Source organism: Perca flavescens, chromosome 8 (genome assembly GCF_004354835.1).
Source record: "Perca flavescens isolate YP-PL-M2 chromosome 8, PFLA_1.0, whole genome shotgun sequence".
Lineage (NCBI taxonomy): Eukaryota > Metazoa > Chordata > Actinopteri > Perciformes > Percidae > Perca > Perca flavescens.
Genome location: NC_041338.1, coordinates 11,264,836 through 11,282,991, shown reverse-complemented (window position 1 = coordinate 11,282,991; position 18,156 = coordinate 11,264,836). Strand labels below are relative to the sequence as shown.

At 38.7% G+C, this 18,156-nt stretch overlaps 1 protein-coding gene across 1 annotated transcript; it reads right to left on the bottom strand.

The window, feature by feature from the left end:
• Positions 1-1,332: 1,332 nt before the first annotated feature.
• Positions 1,333-10,214, bottom strand: LOC114560763 (homeobox protein DBX1-B). The gene is made up of 4 exons (XM_028586374.1): positions 9,679-10,214; positions 8,939-9,022; positions 3,542-3,744; positions 1,333-1,857 (listed from the first exon to the last, which is right to left on the bottom strand). Exons 1-4 carry the CDS (start codon positions 10,046-10,048, stop codon positions 1,537-1,539), a joined length of 978 nt encoding a protein of 325 aa, XP_028442175.1. The 5' UTR covers positions 10,049-10,214; the 3' UTR covers positions 1,333-1,536.
• Between the last annotated feature and the right edge of the window lie 7,942 nt (positions 10,215-18,156).

Here is an 18,156-nt window from a genome sequence, read left to right as displayed (position 1 = left end):
CTTGGCGATACTTGGCTTGTAAAAACTGAATTTAGGGCTCAGTTGATGTGATAAAGGTCTTAAATTTCATTCATAATGGTCTCTTCAATTTGACTTGGTGAAAGCTGCAGAAACCCTGTGATTGGAGATGGATGTTTTGTGATTAGCCTATAGGCTTTTTGGCATGCCTGTTCACATTTATATTTTAAGCCTCTGCGGCATCCGTCTGTAAATCAATTGAGAAATGGACACAAGTGACTACCATGTGTTTTTCAGGTCCTGCCATATTAATATTGTATCCTGCATTTGTATTGTGATCGCCATCTTGTGTTTTTTTCCCCTGCTGTCTACTGATCAGCAGCCGATTGTGATTTGAGCTGATTGCTGCCCCCAAAAAAAAGCCTGTTTCTCTTTCCCACTTGCTTCTCTCTATCTTGTAGATTGAACATTTGAAATGTACTACCTTTGCTGCCATTTATAGTAGGTGACTTGTACAGCACACAGCAGCTGGGTTTAGACTAAACCACAGATGCAGTTTAAATCTTATAAAGGACACAGCAAAGAGGTTTGATAGATAATTTAAACAAGGTCGTCTTTCTGTGTCTGTAGCTGTTGAGGAGGAGAGGGGGGGGGGGGGGGGGGGCAAGGTGGAGGGTGGGGGTGTGGCCTTGACCAACTGCCACTTTGCTCGTTTGAAAGCCATGATGTCTCTCTCTCTCTCATAAGTGGGCCAAATTCTCTGGATGGGCAAAGCAGAGAAAGGGGAGGTAACCTTTCTCCTTATGACCTCATAAGGAGAAGATTCCAGATCGGCCCATCTGAGCTTTCATTTTCTCAAAGGCAGAGCAGGATACCCAGGGCTCGGTTTACACCTATTGCCATTTCTAGCCACTGGGGGACCATAGGCAGGCTGGGGGAATGCATATTAATGTTAAAAAAAAACTCATAAAGTGAAATTTTCATGCCATGGGACCTTTAAGCCAGAGCTAAGCTAATGACTTAACAGCCTATAATTTTTAGTTTAAAATATGTTGCAGTTTAAACACGTACATGTTTATACTGGGTATAGCTAATGGTGACAGAACATTAGCTCACTGCAGAGTTACAAATGAAGCTTCATTGTAATGTTGTTTTTCATATTAGTAGACAACAACACTAAATGAGACTTGTCAAGATTTATTTGAGAAAATATAAAGAACACAAATATGCATGAAAGAACAATTTGTACATTTAAGAATTTTAAACATTTCAATCTACAAATATCTAAAATAGCTCAGTATACTTTATTTACTGTATATAGATATACTGAACTACATATACAGTACAAGTAATATAAACAACACTGTACAGACATATGGCACAGGGGCAATGGATGAGAAAATTCAACTATGTACAGAGCAGATTCAAGCACTTCTGGTATTCACTTTCATTCACCAGTTTTCTTCGATAAATCCTCTTTTTGTCCTGCCATCCTTGCTGACAGTATCTTATTGTAGGGGACTGTATAAAAAAACGAATCAAGAGTGTAATCAGATGTCTGAATCTTCTATGAAGGTCTTATGAAACTGTGATTTCTTCACTGTCTGACTCGGAGAGCTCTGACTGTTTGCTGGACTCTGACGGAGAGGAAGGATGGTGATGATGATGGTGATGGTGGTGGTGGTGGGGATGATGTGACCCATGGTTGTCCAGCTGTACTTGGCTGGCGGGTGCATTCCTGTCCAGCCTGTGGCAATGGGTGCTGCCTACATCCGTGAGGTCTGGGTGGGGGTTGGTTTTGGTAGGGAGGGTCTGCTGGCGACAGCCACCTGTCGACAGCAGCTCCCTCTCCTTGGAGTTCCTCCATTTCATCCTGCGGTTCTGAAACCAAATCTTCACCTTCACAGGACACAGAAAAAAAACAAGTTGTATCAAGTTGTTTCCTTATCAGCTGCTACTGACAGTACATTTTTTATAAATTAACACATATTTACATTTATATTTTTTAATTGCTCATATACATAACATAACATATAACATTTTATAATCTGGTGTATATATATATATAAATATATATAATCTTTTTTTTTTTTTTTTTTTTTTTTTTGCCAGTTGATTCTTATCATTCTATTTCATATTCTATGCCATCTAGATTGTAAGGTGAATGAAATGAGCTTTTTGGTATTTCTGGCTTCTTGGGCATCTAAAATGTTAGGAATCAGAGGAATCAATCAATCAATCAATTGTTCAATCCATCTATCCATTAATCATATTTTGTTGTTTTTTTACAATCATATTTTATTGATGCTCTTGTTTTCTTAGCATCTTAGTTGGTAGAAAGGCAGTTTCTGAACAGGCAGTTTTTGAATTTTACTTAAAGCTTTAGTGCATAACATTTTGATATTAACAAACGTCCGTTACATTCAAGCCATTGCCAAATGAGTTGCTACAAAGCTAATTAAGACTATCAGCTCCACACAACTCTCTCTGTATTTCTCAATATATGTTCAGACGATTGTGGCGTCTGGCTACTTTCCCGCGCAGAAGCTCAAGTAAAGATAATTACGCGTTACCTCTTTTTTTAATTCTCCGTGTCCTCCTTGGCTACTAGCAACTGGGGCGGTGCGCAGTCACAGAAATATATATATATTTACAAAAAGCAACTAAAATATGATTTGAAAATTTCATTACTGAGCTCTTCTAGACATTTACATTAAAAACAGACTACTCTTTTTAATAAAAATAAATTAATATGTGTGAATTTCAAAATAAAGGCGCATCTTAAAGATGACGATATATATATCACCGTTTTCACTTTGTAGCAGTACTATTGGATTGTTGAGGATTATATCGATACATCCCTAATGTCAATGTCACTGACGCCCTCATCAACTACTAACCTTGTTCACAGCGGGTTTGGGGTACAAAATCAGGGGTGTAGTACTATTTGTTTAAGTACCGGAGCGCGCCTACTGTATGACCGCACGGTCAAATTATGGCTTGTTTCGAAGGTTATGGACTCTAACCCCTGTCCCTAGGGTGGCAAGTTTACATACAATAGTGAACTAAAACTATAAAATGAAAGGATGTTTTGCTGCCTTGTCATCTTTACTAGTTAACAGCTAGCTATAAACTGAGGAACCATAATTTAATTCACTGTGCCAACAGCTACCGGCAATCCTTTAAGGTGGAATGTTTTTTTTTGCATGTTACTCAATGCATGAGTTGATGCTGTGCATCAATCAACACACCTTGAATGTCAATAGGACAACTTTGACCATTCCATTTGTTGTTATTGTTTCTCTTACATGACAGACGCTTGAGTTATTATTGTATCTTCAAGATTTTAGAAAATATGAATTTCAACCAGATTATGCGAATCGAGAATATTCTATTTCCTCACTTGGAGAAAAAAAGTGCCAGAGCGTTGTTCCGGAGCACCCCTGTACAAAATGGACGGAAGATGTCCTTACCTAGTTTTAAATGCACTGTATGAGAGCAATGGGGCATTAAATACGTTTCTACATTCTCATTATGTAAAGTGATGAATACATTTGACAAGATTAAAGTCCTTGGTGTGTACCTGGGAATCTTTCAGTCCCAGTTTACTAGCAAGTTTCTTTCTCTCTGGTTTGCTGATGTATTTCTGCTTCTGGAAAGTTCTCTCCAGGGCCTTCCTCTGGAGATCTGAGAACACAGCTCGCCGCAGCATGCCCCTCCTGGGCTTCCCTCTGGGGGCCAGGGGCCATGAAAATGTTCCCGGGACAGGGACCACAGAGGAGGAGGCTGGAGGGACAAAACACAAAAGTGAGTGGAGATTTAATAGCCAGCCCCATTTGATTTGATTTTAGCCCCATGGAAGCATATTGGTTAACAGTTGTTATCATGCGTTCTGCAACTGGCTGAATCTAGTGATGTAAAAAGAGTAAAATAAAAGTGTATCAAATTTGTTAAGACCTTTGGGTACGGTGGCCGACGTGTGCCAACGCCCTGCAACTTCAGAAAACACATGCAAATAGACAAAACACAAACAATTAAGAAAACAACTTAAATAATTTGACAACACATGTGCAGCATTCAGCAAACGCGCTGCATATACACACAACACAACCAAATATACAAACGCGCTGCAATTAAAAAACGATGCAAAAAGAAAAGCAAACCCCGGAAAAAGAAGCGATGCAAAAAGAAAAACAACTTCATTAATTTGACAACACATGCGCAGCATTCAGCAAACACGATGCAAATACACACAACACAACCAAATACATAAACGCGATGCGAATAAAAAACGATGCAAAAAGAAAAGCACACAAACCCCGAAAACAAATGCAACAAAAAAACGCTGCATCCAGATTCCACAAGGGAAGTTCTCCAGACCTCTAGAGGGAACAGCTAATCAGCTGGATTTTCGACCCCTTTTCGGCCTTTTTATTAGAGTCGGGTATGGCTGCATAGTAAAAAGAGAACTCCTGTCTCATGCCGTTATTAATAATATAATATATTAGTAACATACAGTCTATGCTCCCGTCTCAGCCGGGAGGCTGGTGCCGTGCTCGAGCTTCGACTTTTCAAAATAAAAGCTCGCGTTTGGTCGGCTCATCTTCCTTTGGTGTTTTGGATGTTTTTGAACTAAACAGTACGGCAATCATGCTAATGAATACAATAACCTTTTCAGCAGATGTCTTACTTACAACACAATGGAGCAAGCAAAGCAATTTTGTCTTTATGTGCAGGCTGGATTTATTCAGTTTGATAAATCCCACGGTAGGCTAAATTGGCTGGTTAACTAAACAGGGAGGGACTATTTTAAATAGTCTATTTTTTGTATTTCAAGAGCGTATTGCTCCACAATATGAACACAGATTGGTAACTTATTTTGTTGTATAATCACAATATTACACTTAGCAATGGAACAGCTGATTTCTTTTGGGCTGGGGGGAGAGCATAACAGTCTATGAGAGAGAGAGAGAGAGAGAGAGAGAGAGAGAGAGAGAGAGAGAGACGTTTAATCTCAGAACGGTGTGCAACGGTGAGATCATAGACTGTAAATATTTAGTCTATGTTTGAGATTATGTTTTCTCTCGTTTGGTGGGTGTGTCTCGGCTCGGGTCACAGGTGATACTCAATCAGCAGAGAAGTGTCTGTAAACTCGTGGTAATAAAACATTTAAAACTGTCTGCATCAGTGTTTAACGTTGACGTTTGTTTAAGCCACATTAAATAAGAGGGTTTAATTTCTAGGTCCGAAAGCGCATCACTGAAGTGTAGACCTCCCTCAAGTGTAATATTGTGATTATACAACAAAATAAGTGACCAATCTGTGTTCATATTGTGGAGCAATTCGCTCTTGAAATACAAAAAAACGACTATTTATAATCCCTCCCTGTTTAGTTAACCAGCCAATTTACTGTGGGATTTATCAAATTGAATAAATCCAGCCTGCACATAAAGACAAAACTGCTTTGCTTGCTCCATTTGTGTTGTAAGTAAGACATCTTCCGTTGTGGAATCTGGATGCAGCGTTTTTTTGTTGCATTTGTTTTCGGGGTTTGTGTGCTTTTTTTTTTGCATCGTTTTTTATTCGCATCGCGTTTATGTATTTGGTTGTGTTGTGAGTATCTGCATCGTGTTTGCTGAATACTGCGCATGTGTTGTCAAATTAATGAAGTTGTTTTTCTTTTTGCATCGCTTCTTTTTTCGGGGTTTGCTTTTCTTTTGGCATCGTTTTTTAATTGCAGCGCGTTTGTATATTTGGTTGTGTTGTGTGTATATGCAGCGCGTTTGTTGAATGCTGCACATGTGTTGTCAAATTAATGAAGTTGTTTTCTTAATTTGCTTGTGTTTTGTCTATATGCATGTGTTTTCTGAAGTTGCAGGGCGTATTTGGGGCCCCTTGTACCTAACTTTGAGGATACAGATTCTTCTACAAATCATGTATCCCATAGCTGGGATGTTATAATCAGCTACACAGAACCACAGAACACCACTTGGTTGCTTAAACTCCTAAATTCCCAGAAAGACATAAAGAAATAGAAGAAAATTTACGTATATTTTAGTTGGTTTATTACAAGTTGTGTGCAGAACCAGAAAACTTCTAAAACTAGTAATCGTTAAAGTTATTATCTAAAAAAAATGCCATTAGAAAGGCTTTTAATTCATATTTAAATGTCTTAAATTGAATAGGTGAGACGTTTACGACTCAAAATCACTTCTCTTTATCAATTGCTGATCAAGTTTTTCTACATGAAATTTACTGTACATTTTAATTAATTAACACATATTTACATTTATTACTGATTAAGCAGGAGTTCTGCTAAACTTTTGTTTACCATTATATTCCACATTCCTCAGTGCTCTCAGAAAAGAGTCATCTCTACTTGCTTCCATCATCTGCACACAGGCACCCTGATGCCGCCCATAATATACTTGTTCTGCCTGAAATTTGGTGTTTTAAAAGCCCAATTTGTCCAGCAGTGGAAACAGAGCCTATGCTAATGAGACGGGCTCTCCAAAGCTCAGCTCACACTGCCTCTAATGAAGCATGAAGGGGGATTGTATAGGCTGCAAATGCATAGAGAAAGGTGATTGTGTTGTAATGAATTGAGTGGAAAAGGCCATCGACAGGCCAGTATATTACAGGCCCATTAAAGACAGGTCAGCATTATGTAGAGCTGTTAGAGTCTTCACTCAAGCCTTAGGGGAAACAGAGAGCTTAGGGCCGTTCACATTGTTACATACACCTGATTATAGTTATTATTACAGATATCATGTCTACATATTCAAATATACATATTGTATTTTTTTGTAGAATTAATCAATATGCCGGTCAATGTTGATGTATCCAATCCAGGTTCAAACCTGTTAATTTAACAGAGATCTTGTGATTAACATAGCTAACTTTAAAACAGATCTATAAGGTGTGTGTGTGTGTGTGTGTGTGTGTGTGTGTGTGTGTGTGTGTGTGTGTGTGTGTGTGTGTGTGTGTGTGTGTGCGTGTGCGTGTGCGTGTGTGTGTGGTTTTGGCTCTTATTGGTCACGGTGCTGAGAGCTTTGTGGGCCGGCAGAGGGGCTTGGTGGGAAAACGACGGCGCGTGAAGAGGCCTCTGAGTTCCTGAGCTGGGAAGATACCCGCCTCACATTTAGACCATGACAAACGGCACTAATATATTTAGAGCGTGACAAACTGGACTAATTTGTAGATTAGGACAACTGGTGCTAATGTCAGCAGTCAGTGCGCCGCCTAAATAGTCCTTCAAATTGGCGGAGCTGATTCCAAGCTGTCCGGGGTATTCCCATGCTAAAAGGCTGACAACGACTCTTTACAGCCGACTGAGACTTCACCGTCTACATCAGCTGGTAAAATGTGTTTTTTTTTCCAAAAAAGCTGTACACTCACAGCTTATTAGACTCAACTTTTCTGAATTGAATTGTATGCTTGTCCTGTTAAGTTGTATAAAATAAAAGAAAAACGTTTTCTCCCACAGAAGTGTGCTCTGTGTAAAAAAGAAATTTGCTGTAGTCAGAGATTAACTTCCACCTACAAAAGGGCTATTAGCCCATTTTATACATGCCAGTATTAATCAGATATATCAGCAAATTAAATAATGAATTAATTAATATATGAATTAATATCAGTTTCTAATGTTTCTTGAATCATATCATGGTGGCACCATGAGTTAGTTACAATTATTACAAGCTTGTGATTTCTTAATTATACTTATTTAAAGGGTAATGAATCAATTGATATATATATATATATATATATATATATATATATATATATATATATATATATATATATATATATATATATATATATGGGTTGTCATAGATGGGTGCTGCATATATATACTTTATATGCAGCACCCATCTATGACAACCCAACACCACACCCCCTGAGTTACAATAACCTGTAAATAACATCAAGTAGAAATTCAGTTAGCTATAAATATTTAGTGGAAATGCATTTTTTTTTAAATGCTTTTGGATTAGTTTTTTTAGCCTAACAACCACTCTTTTTCATCTCTAAGGCTGAAGTGTTGTAATGCTGTTTATTTAGCCTACTCATGAGACGTTGGTGGTACGGGTGAGGCATAGGAAAATAAAGTTCCATTGACAAATTGACTGACTTCCGAGTTTTTGTTCCAGATCAAAGTACAGAAGGTCAGCCATGCCATGAGAGGCAAAAATCTGACAAGGTAACTGTTAAATCACTGTTATTGATCAACCCTGCATATATATATATATATTTTTTTTAGGCCTTTATTGACAGGACAGCTGAAGTAATGAAAGGGGAGAGAGAGGGGGAATGACATGCAGCAAAGGGCCGCAGGTCAGAGTCGAACCCGGGAAGGCTGCGTTGAGGAGTAAACCTCTATATATGGGTACCTGCTCTACCAACTGAGCTATCCGGGCGCCCCAACCCTGTAGATATATTTGTGTGATGTTACTCTGTGAGACAATAAAACATTTTTTATAAATCCAGGAAAACTTCTTGCATATTTTTCTATTCTCATGATTTGTTTCTTAGCAAAAATAAAGGGAAAAGTGATTGTAAATTGATTACATTGTTTTTCACAAATTAAGTGCCAGTCATGTTTATTATTAGTCTCTCCTAAAAGGAGTATTAGTATTTGGTGTTCTCCAAATAGGACTGTGAAAGGAATCGATGCATCATATTTCACCAGTCAGAGGAAGCCTGACACAGATGACCTGCAACCCCATAGTGGCAGGAAAAAAGCTGATTTTGTCTATTTTTGCATTATATTGATGTGGATAAGAGCGGAATGCCAAAGTGAAAATTAAGTATATATCCTTATATTATTTTATAAAGTGATAGATAAAATTATTATATTCTCAATTATAAAGAAGGGAGGAAACCATCAAAATCACAAATAAATCAGCTATTTATGAACAGTATCTGCCCTGGAGTTCTGAAACTACTAATGTCAATATATTGCAATGGTAAGTCCACCAACCTGTGAAATAGGAAGCTCTGATGAAAGGATGAAGGCTCCCATCAAAGAAAGGCAACGGGAAGGACTTAGTCTGAAGACTCTGGACTGAGGAGCAAGCAGAAAAATAAAACAAATTGACTGTGCTGATCTGTGCTATTTGAAAGCAGGAGAAATAACATGGACAGAAAATACCATAGACACCAGAGATATCAACATGATAAATATAAGGAATTATAGCTTCTCATAACATTTTAATAAATAGCCTATAGTGGGCTTATAACTGTGCCTACAAGGAAGAAGATTTTTTTCCAAAATTCTTTAGTTATGTCTGATTCACCTCAGCGGTCTAATATATATAGTTAATATATTGGCCATTTACTAATTCTGGGGCTACAGTTTTTAAGGCTCTACAGAGTCCATATATTTAGCATTTGCTACATTCTAATATCAATCTGTCAACATTAGTGAGAGAGTACCATCAGTTTTGCAGTGCATGGCCTCGGTGGGAAAAGGTGCGTTGAAGTTGATATTGCATATAGGCTATTGTAAAATTTTCAAAATATTAATAATATTACAAGAGCATATAATAATAATAATAATAATAATAATAATAATAATAATAATAATAATAATAATAATAATAATAAATAGGCTACATCTTTTGTTATATTGTATTTATTAGTAACAGCAGTTGTGGTAGACTACTTTAACATGAATCATATCCATCATATTCCATATACATATACTTTTCTCATACTCACCGCTCCGTGTGGACGGTGCCAGTATCGCGCTGACGCCGAACTTAAGGTAGCCGGAGTCTGGGCAGGCAGTCTGCGGAGAGCCGGGGCTACTGCGGCTCGGCTGGCTGGAGCTCTGAAGAACAGACCGCTCTGTGCTGGGTCCTAACGCCCGGAGAGGGCCGCCCGGCCCCGCGCTCAGCGGGAGAATGTCCCCGGGACTTCTGGCAGAGAAAGTCCGATGTATGTAACTGACAGGCTGGCTTAATCTGAGGAGATCTTCTACTAGGAAGCCTGAGTGGAGTGACCGGTTCAGGGGCGAGGAGAGAGCCGCAGGGGGACGCAGTAAGCCCGGGTATAGAGGAGGCGGCAGAGCGCTGCAGGGAAACATCATGGTTGTCCGACCTGGAAAAGTTTCCTACTCTTTTTGCCTTTTTTTTTTTTTTTTTTTTTGGTGCAGAGATGTCTTCAGGAAAAATAAAAAACAACCTAAACAACACACACTCGCTCTGCGCTCTATGTGTCTCTGTGCCCTCTTGGAAAGGTTTTATACAAGGGAGTCACTCCTACGCAACTCAAGCACATGCACATGTGCACGCGCACAAGTTCAACCCTCAGCCCCTCTGTCTAAATCTCTTTGAACATTAAGTCCAGGCCAAGGGGATTGGTCAACGGTGCTCTGATTCTTTTGTGATTGGACTTCAGTCAAAAATAACCTATTTTATTTTGACGATTAGATTTTTTGCGAGCAGCTCATAGGGCCTGCAGATGGCATTACATTGCAAAAATGAGATGCACACATCAACAAGTGGACAACTAGTGGTCAAGGGGCATTCATTCTGAACTGAAGGAATTTTATCATTTGTGATAGCTGCGTGGTGTTGTCTCAGTGCCGGTTGACTAATTATGAAGCTCATTCACATATGAAAGCCGCATAGCCTCCCGCAAAATGTTCGGTCCAGACAGAGACATTCAAATAAAATGTTTGAATAAAGTGAATTTGGAAAAACAACAAAAATGCAGCTGTGCGTTTGCTCCTTTTTCAATTTTAGCATGCATAACTTGCAATGGGTTTAGCCTATTTTGGACAAATATATAAAAATACCATAGGCCTAATGATAATAATAATAATAATAATAATAATAATAATAATAATAATAATAATAATAATAATAATAATAATAACCCCCCTTTCCAAACACAGGCACGCACACTCATTAAATCTGACCTTGCCCTTGCGCTTCTTCTGATCCCGTTAAGCATGAAGCGCTCGTCGTCCGCGCGCCCACTGTCCGTTGTTTCATTCCTTAGTTTCTTGCTGTCTGTGAAAGCAGCATCAGTCAAAGCCGAAAAGAGCTTTACGGCAGTCCAATGAGATAATCCTCGATTAGTCCCACAACGGGGAAATTTGCATTCATTAAAGTTTCTTGTTGGATCTAATTATGAATTTAATGACACGATTTAGGCTATTAACTGAGGAATCTGGCAATAGTTTAGGCTATAGCCTATCATAGGTCCTCGCTTGTATCATCGGGATATAGGCCAACTGATGAGAATGACAATTAGTCAGGCACTTAATAACTCAAGAATTATTAAGTGTCTGGGAGAAGTTCCACGTGAATCCTGACTTGGTCATCATCCCTCATCAATTACCTGTCATTCAGTCTACAAGTTGGACGGACAGGGGGCCTTATCGCTTAAAACGATTGAAAGGGAGAAAGACTTAAAGTCAGCTTTGTTCTGGTCGCCTTTGATCATGGTGACCGTCTGAATGTCTCCTGTTGACTTGGATGAGTTTAAACGAGTCAAAGTTCAGAAACACAGAACACACTGCCCCATCCCATGCTCACTTAGCCTAAATGGAGAAAATCGTCATTCAAAATGATGGCAGCAGGCTAGTTGCGCAAACAGGCAAATTTTTTTGTTGACCTTCAGCTCTTTTTGCCGCAGCTAACACTTACATTTTTCATAACAGGTCACTTTTTTTTTTACTGCTGTTTCTATGTTGTCTCCATCAAGCTACAGCTACACAGTGGTTTCAAGCCGCCACATCAACTCAACAACTGGAAAAGAGAAATTGAATGCTATGCTCCTAATTTAGGCTACCTGAGCATTTGCGGCAATTTCTCTGTGTTCAAATATTTGTCATTCATGTTTTTTTATGGATTGAGTTTGCTGCTATGACAAACAATTGCAATTTTTAAATAAACAGGTTGTCTCTGTGGTTGTGTTCTGACACCAGACTATAAACTGTGTTGGATGGACTTCAGAAAGACACAGGTGAAAGAGGAACAAAGAAGCTTTTAACAGAAGATTTGGTCTGAGACTTGAGTGGTGCGCGATAAGACCTGTGACTAATGGCATTTGAGCACGTGTTGCTCTCCCCTTCTATGTTCATCTTCCATGTAGCCTTTATTTCTCTGGAACAAGCCTCATTTCTCACACTCTTTCTCCAATGTCACTGACATTATGTTATGTTCAGTGAGCAGTGAAGGTATAGGAATAGCTGAACATATAATAACAATAACTGGCATCTCTTAGACAAACCTATTACAGCACCTGGGTTCTTATCTTGATTTATCTTCCAATGAGGTAGTGGCTCTTAGCCAGCTGTACTGTGCTCTGCATTTATTGACACTGGAAGCTAACACCTCAAAACTTTTCTGTTCACAAGTCCAGTCTGTATTTTAATCCTGTCTAAGTAACAACCAGATGAACGCAGCATTTGTGGTCTCATATAGGTCTACCATATGGTACCAAAAAAAAAGTTACATAGCAAATCTATGCCTTTACGGCACATGTGTCAAACTTGAGGCCCGGGGGCCAAACCCAGCACTTTGCAGAATTTAATTCGGCCCGTGTATCAATTTAGGTTCACAAAAAATGTTGGCTCGTCTTGTTGTTCGCCAAACCAAAAGGACAGGAAACTTTTCAAACTATTATTACACGACACTCAGAGAAGAATTTGGCAGATTTGCCGACTTTGAGACTCCAACAGAACCAGAGAGTTTTCATGTTTAGGCTGTGAAACAGGTTGTAAAACATGTAGTCATTGTTTTGCTTGATTTGCTAAACTCTATGATGACTAAGGAACACTTTGCTGACTTTTGTAGGGCTTTATGTCGACCAAAGTTCGGCAAAAGTAAAAAAAGAGTGACATAGATACATACACCGTCGGACATCGAAAACCATGACCAATGACAAAGGACCTCTCTGCTGAGTTCAAAGATACCCCACACAATGGTCTACCTTAAATGGTGCAAAAGGCATAAAAGGGGGCGTGGTCTGAGTACATGGGCGTGGTTAAAGTATAGGGGGCGGCCACACATTATAAGTTTCATGTAAATCGGATGATGTTTGTCATATAAGGCTGATTTCCTGTTGCAAGCAAAAATGTACTTTTGGTTATAGCGATAATCAAAAGTAAATTTTTGCTTATAGATGTCCTCAGGCCTAGACCCTTGTCAAACATGAGAAATTTTGGACAACGTACACTCAAGTTACAACAACTTCTTCGTTCATCGATAAATGCTCAAAATTGCCGCCACACCCACACCGTTGGACAAAACGGTTTAGAAATGATGTTCGGGTTCCGGTCAGGCTCAGTCACATCAGCGCGATAAGGCATTGAACATTTTAAATTTAAAACAGCGTATTAACGTGCGCTTGTTGCCCCATGTGCACTTATACAGTTGCTTAATAAAAGCGGGCTTTCCACAGAAATAAACGTACATGTGTCATTAGTATGGGAAAAAACGAGATTTTAACTGTGTCGGGCTCGGACATAAATATCTTAATGCCTGTCGGGCTCGGGCCGGGTTCGGTTACTGCTCCCTCGGGCTCGGACAGAAAAATGCGTCCCGATCCGTACTCTAATGTGTACCACGTTTCGTTATATGTTAAACGTAAGGCAGGGGCTAAATTTTTTTTATTTTGTAGGGGGCACTAGCGAGCCATTTTTGTGTGCCTATTCCCGAAACCCTTAAAATACGTACATTTTCACCAGGCTTGATGCGACCGCCAATTTTGTTGAGTTTTTGAGTATGTTAAGCCCATCAAAAAGGCGATTGATTTGCCGGAAGAAGAATTCCTTCAGTTTAAATAGGGCCTTCACCGCTGTCGGCGCTCGGGCCCTAATGATGAAATAAAAAGCGTCACACAGTAATACAGTCAAAGATATTTTACTTTTTTTCGATGCATGCATGTCAATAAACTCGACATGTCTGGCCCTTGATGTGATTCTCTTTTCCAGTTTGTCCTTTAGTGAAGATGAGTTTGACACCACTGCTTTATGGCATCTGCAGCACCTGCAAACTGTTTATCTTCCTATACCTGGCAAACAGATTTATATGGTAGCCTCCATACTGTAACCATATCAAAGACATCTGCCTGGAACTACAGTTAAACAATAACTAATGCAGCCTATAACGTATTAATTACTTTAAACAACAAGATATCGGCAGATGGCGGCCCACCAAGAGCCTGGTTCTGCCTGAGGCTTCTGCCTGTTAAAAGGAAGTTTTTCCTCGCCACTGTCGAACCTGATGCATGCTCTTGGGGGGTATTGCTGGGTCTCTGTAAATTAGAATGTGGTCTAGACTTGTAGATCTGTAAAGTGTCCTGAGATAACTTCTATAATGATTTGACATTAGAAATAAAAATTGAATTGAAAATTGAATTGAATATGAAAGGCCAAGCCATTTGGAGGCCAATTCTCACTGCCAGTCCTAACAGGGTTCATTATCTTCTTTAAAGGGAAATTTCACCCAAATTCCAAAAAACAAGTTTTCTCACTTTCTCACTTACCCTCCATAGTTTGGGTTTTTATTTGTCCCGCTTTGAAGATATTGGTCTTCCAACCTAAATTAACAGAGGTGAATAGAACTCACTGCACTGACTACGATTAAATGAAAATCAACAGCAACTTATTTTTATTGGAACTTCTATTGAAGAAACCGTTGAAAGGGTGTTCCGTAGATTATTCCGATATTTTGTTATAATCTTGTAAACTACTCATTTTGAAGGCATCATGATGAAATGATCCACTCTTCAACAAAAGGAACCGGTCATTAAATGCGCAAAAGATTTCTGAGTGGCAGTCCTGCTGGGAAATACGACACCTTAACCAAAACCAGAGGGAGAGAGAGAAATTGTTACGTTCAAAGCATTTTATTCCGTCAGAAAATCCCTCTATTGTATTGAAGTGGAGCAGATGGTTTCCTGGGAGGGAATATGGGCATCAGCAGAACTAATTTCTGCTCCTGGTCCGACAGACAGACCGGCCTGCTGCTCGATTCTTAACCAGCACAACAGCTGTTGGTGAATTAAACACCAGTTAAGACTCATTTTTTTAAGCTATTAGCCTCTTGAAGTCTTACAACGTGAACCCTCCCCACCTTACTGGCTGAATTGATTACACATGCAAAGAGGGGAAAACAACTAAGGCTGTGTCTATGGTGAAGTAACTAGTTAAGCCCTAAGCCCTAAGTCTTAACGAACATGTACCAAACAAAGCTGACAAAATGATGACAGATGTGAACTTCATACACTTTCAAATGAAGGCATGAGAGATATGAATATAACTATATAACTGGGACCCTTTAAAGTATTTTCAAAATGATGGTGATAAATGTTTCACAAGAAGCTATTCCCCTTCCGTCTTTCATATAGGCAACATGCCAGTACATCCCATTAAGATTAAAAATGCACTAAAAATTTTTTAAGTAATTATAGTGATAATCTTCCAGTGTGAAACTGTTACAGTTTAGATTTTCTGTAATTATGATAGTCCCGATATAGGCTAGCTTTAAAGACAAACAAAGATGGCGAAACCTGGGCTGAAAGAAAGAATTATAATTGAGATTGTTGTATTTGTTTCAGCTGCATTGGGTTAAAAAATAAAGAAAAGTTTATATAATACATTATATAAGCTTGTCTTTATTTATTTTTTAATCATTGAAAATACGTTTGTATAGCCTATATTATTTCTAGCAATGTGTACTGTTATTATTCAGATTCCATCAAGAGTTAGCTAAATGCTAGCTTTTTGTATGTTGTAGTCTTATAAAACAGTAATTCATCAAATTTGTTTTACATTTTCTTTCCCCAACCTATAACATGTGATTAACTGTTATCAGTACCAGCTAGCCTGCTACTTTAACCTAGCTCGTAGATTTGGTTAGCTTGCATGCTACATGAAACTTTATAAAATGCTCCTGCATGGCATCACACAGCTACTGTTGTTTTACTCACAAGAGACCAAAGAGTTATTTTTGGTGGGGGTAACTATTAATTACAAAGTGCAGCAGGTGTGATGGAAAAATTGTGTTTAATCAAAGTCTTAGTTGTGACGCCATTCTTTTTTTTTAAACTGTATTATGCCATAATGGTATATGCAGCTAATTGATAGCAACCAAAGTTGACCAGTATGTCACAACTGTATGAAAAAAAGTGTGTAGAGAAGACAAGGACAAATACATTTGTTCATATTAATACGAAGGAATTAATTCAGTATTTGTAGGCACATCAATACCATGATCTAAAGAGACAGAAGGCTGCATATTCTTAAAGTTGCATAATCACACCCATTGTTTTGTTTTGTAACAATGAAAATGGATGTCACTTTTGCCATTGCTCAACACTAATGTGTCCATTTTATCAGCGTCTGAGTGGGAGGAAGGAGGAATTGCAACAATGTTGGAAGGTTTCTGCCACAGAAAAATAAAGTCCCATGTTTGCAATGGAGAGGAGGGAGCCAGCATATTAGAGTGACACAAGCTTGTGAACAGGTGATATGTCACTGCGGAAATACTGTAATCTGTTTCAATACTTAGCTCAGTAAATCAATAGCCAATCATTTGTTCCCTCTGCACTCTGTCTCACTCCTGTTTGAGCCCACTCGCTCACTCCCTCTCTGTCTGTCTCTCCGTGGTCCTCGGGCCGGAGCATCTGTTTCCAGGCAGTGTGGAACAGAGTGGATTAGCAGGGCCTTCGGTGTCGAAGTGCGGCGACAAGCATTAAAGCCATATTAACTTTCCATTAAACATCACCTCACTCTGTCGAGGGAGAGAAAGACACAAGCCCTGGAGAAAAGCTCCTTAGAGAAAGAGAGAGAGAGTGTGTGTGTGTGTGTGTGTGTGTGTGTGTGTGTGTGTGTGTGTGTCACCCTCCCTCAATGCACCTGTTCTCTCAATGTACTTTTTTTTGCACTGGAAAAGACAATGCAGATACAATATATATACAATACCTACTGAATGACAACTTGGAACATTTTACATTTAGACTCACTGTAGTTCTGTTATGGTAAATGTCAGTGACATAAGACTTTAAATATAGCTTATGCAGTTTCTGAAGCATTGACAAATACAAGTTTTTATTAGAATATTTATCATATTTTTCAAAAAAAAATTTGATATACTATCTTAATGTTTCCAAATACTATGGATGTTAAACAGATTAACAATTTACGTAAATTAAGAAAAGAATGTAGCCTAACGGAATAGGGATTTGTTGATTTCAAGACATTTACTATAAGGTAAACTCACTGAAAGTGAATTTCATGTTTTAAAACTGCTCTTACTGCCAATATTTATATTAACAATGACTCAAATTATGTGAAAGATAATGTCACTCTATTGATGAGCACAGAGAGAATTATCACCAACACTGTGTTTACCCTCAGTGTCTTTCAAGTTATTACGGTTTTACTGTCCTTATGATTCACCGTTCTCATCAACCTCATTTTCAGCAGCAGAAGGCAGCTGTTTTCAGCCAGAAAACTCTGATAAAACCCACTGTACACTACATGACAAGTGCCTGATATTTTTCTTTAAAGTTGGTAGGGACCAAAGCAAGGCTATAAGGTGAAAACAAGGGGACATAAAGGGAGGTGGGATCTGCTAAAATGAGATAAGGAATGAGATGATGGCATCATTTTTCAGTTGATGTTTCTTAGCCACCACATGAATCCTATTGAATCTGGCAATCCCTTGTATGTTCCTGTAGCGCCACCAGCAGGTCGAAGTTTTTCACATTTCCTGTGAAATATTTCAAAATCAACAGGACGGATTGTCACAAAATTAGGTTCAAACATAAATGGTTACCAGATGAGTCCTTATGACTTTGGTCCTCTAAATCTTTTTCTAGCACCACACTTTGAGGTTAATATTTGTGGCTTGGAGTGAAATGTCTTGCCAACTGTTGCATGGATTACCATGACATTTGTTACACAAATCCAACTCACCTCAGGGGTAAATCTTAAATCACATTGGTGACCGCCTGTGACTTTTCATCTGGTGCAAGAATCAGGTCAAAAATCTGATTTGTCTGATACTTTGGTAAATGCCTATGGAATTAATGATAATTTATAATGGGGTCATGATTTTCCAAATCCACAATTCAATTTGACTTTCAATTTTAATGTAATTTTACAATTTCATTTTTTCCCCCCAGCAATGACAGCACTAAGAGCCACTAGAAGGCAGAAGGGTTCTTTGCGGCAAC

Excerpts from the sequence above, each read along its gene's own strand:
- LOC114560763 (XM_028586374.1), bottom strand. The coding sequence starts at position 10,048 with ATGATGTTTCCCTGCAGCGCTCTGCCGCCTCCTCTATACCCGGGCTTA. Across the intron at positions 9,023-9,678 it reads GGCACCGTCCACACGGAGCG|TCCAGAGTCTTCAGACTAAG; the intron begins GTGAGTATGAGA and ends CTTGCTCCTCAG. Across the intron at positions 3,745-8,938 it reads CAGAGCTTCCTATTTCACAG|CCTCCTCCTCTGTGGTCCCT; the intron begins GTTGGTGGACTT and ends TTGTCCCTCCAG.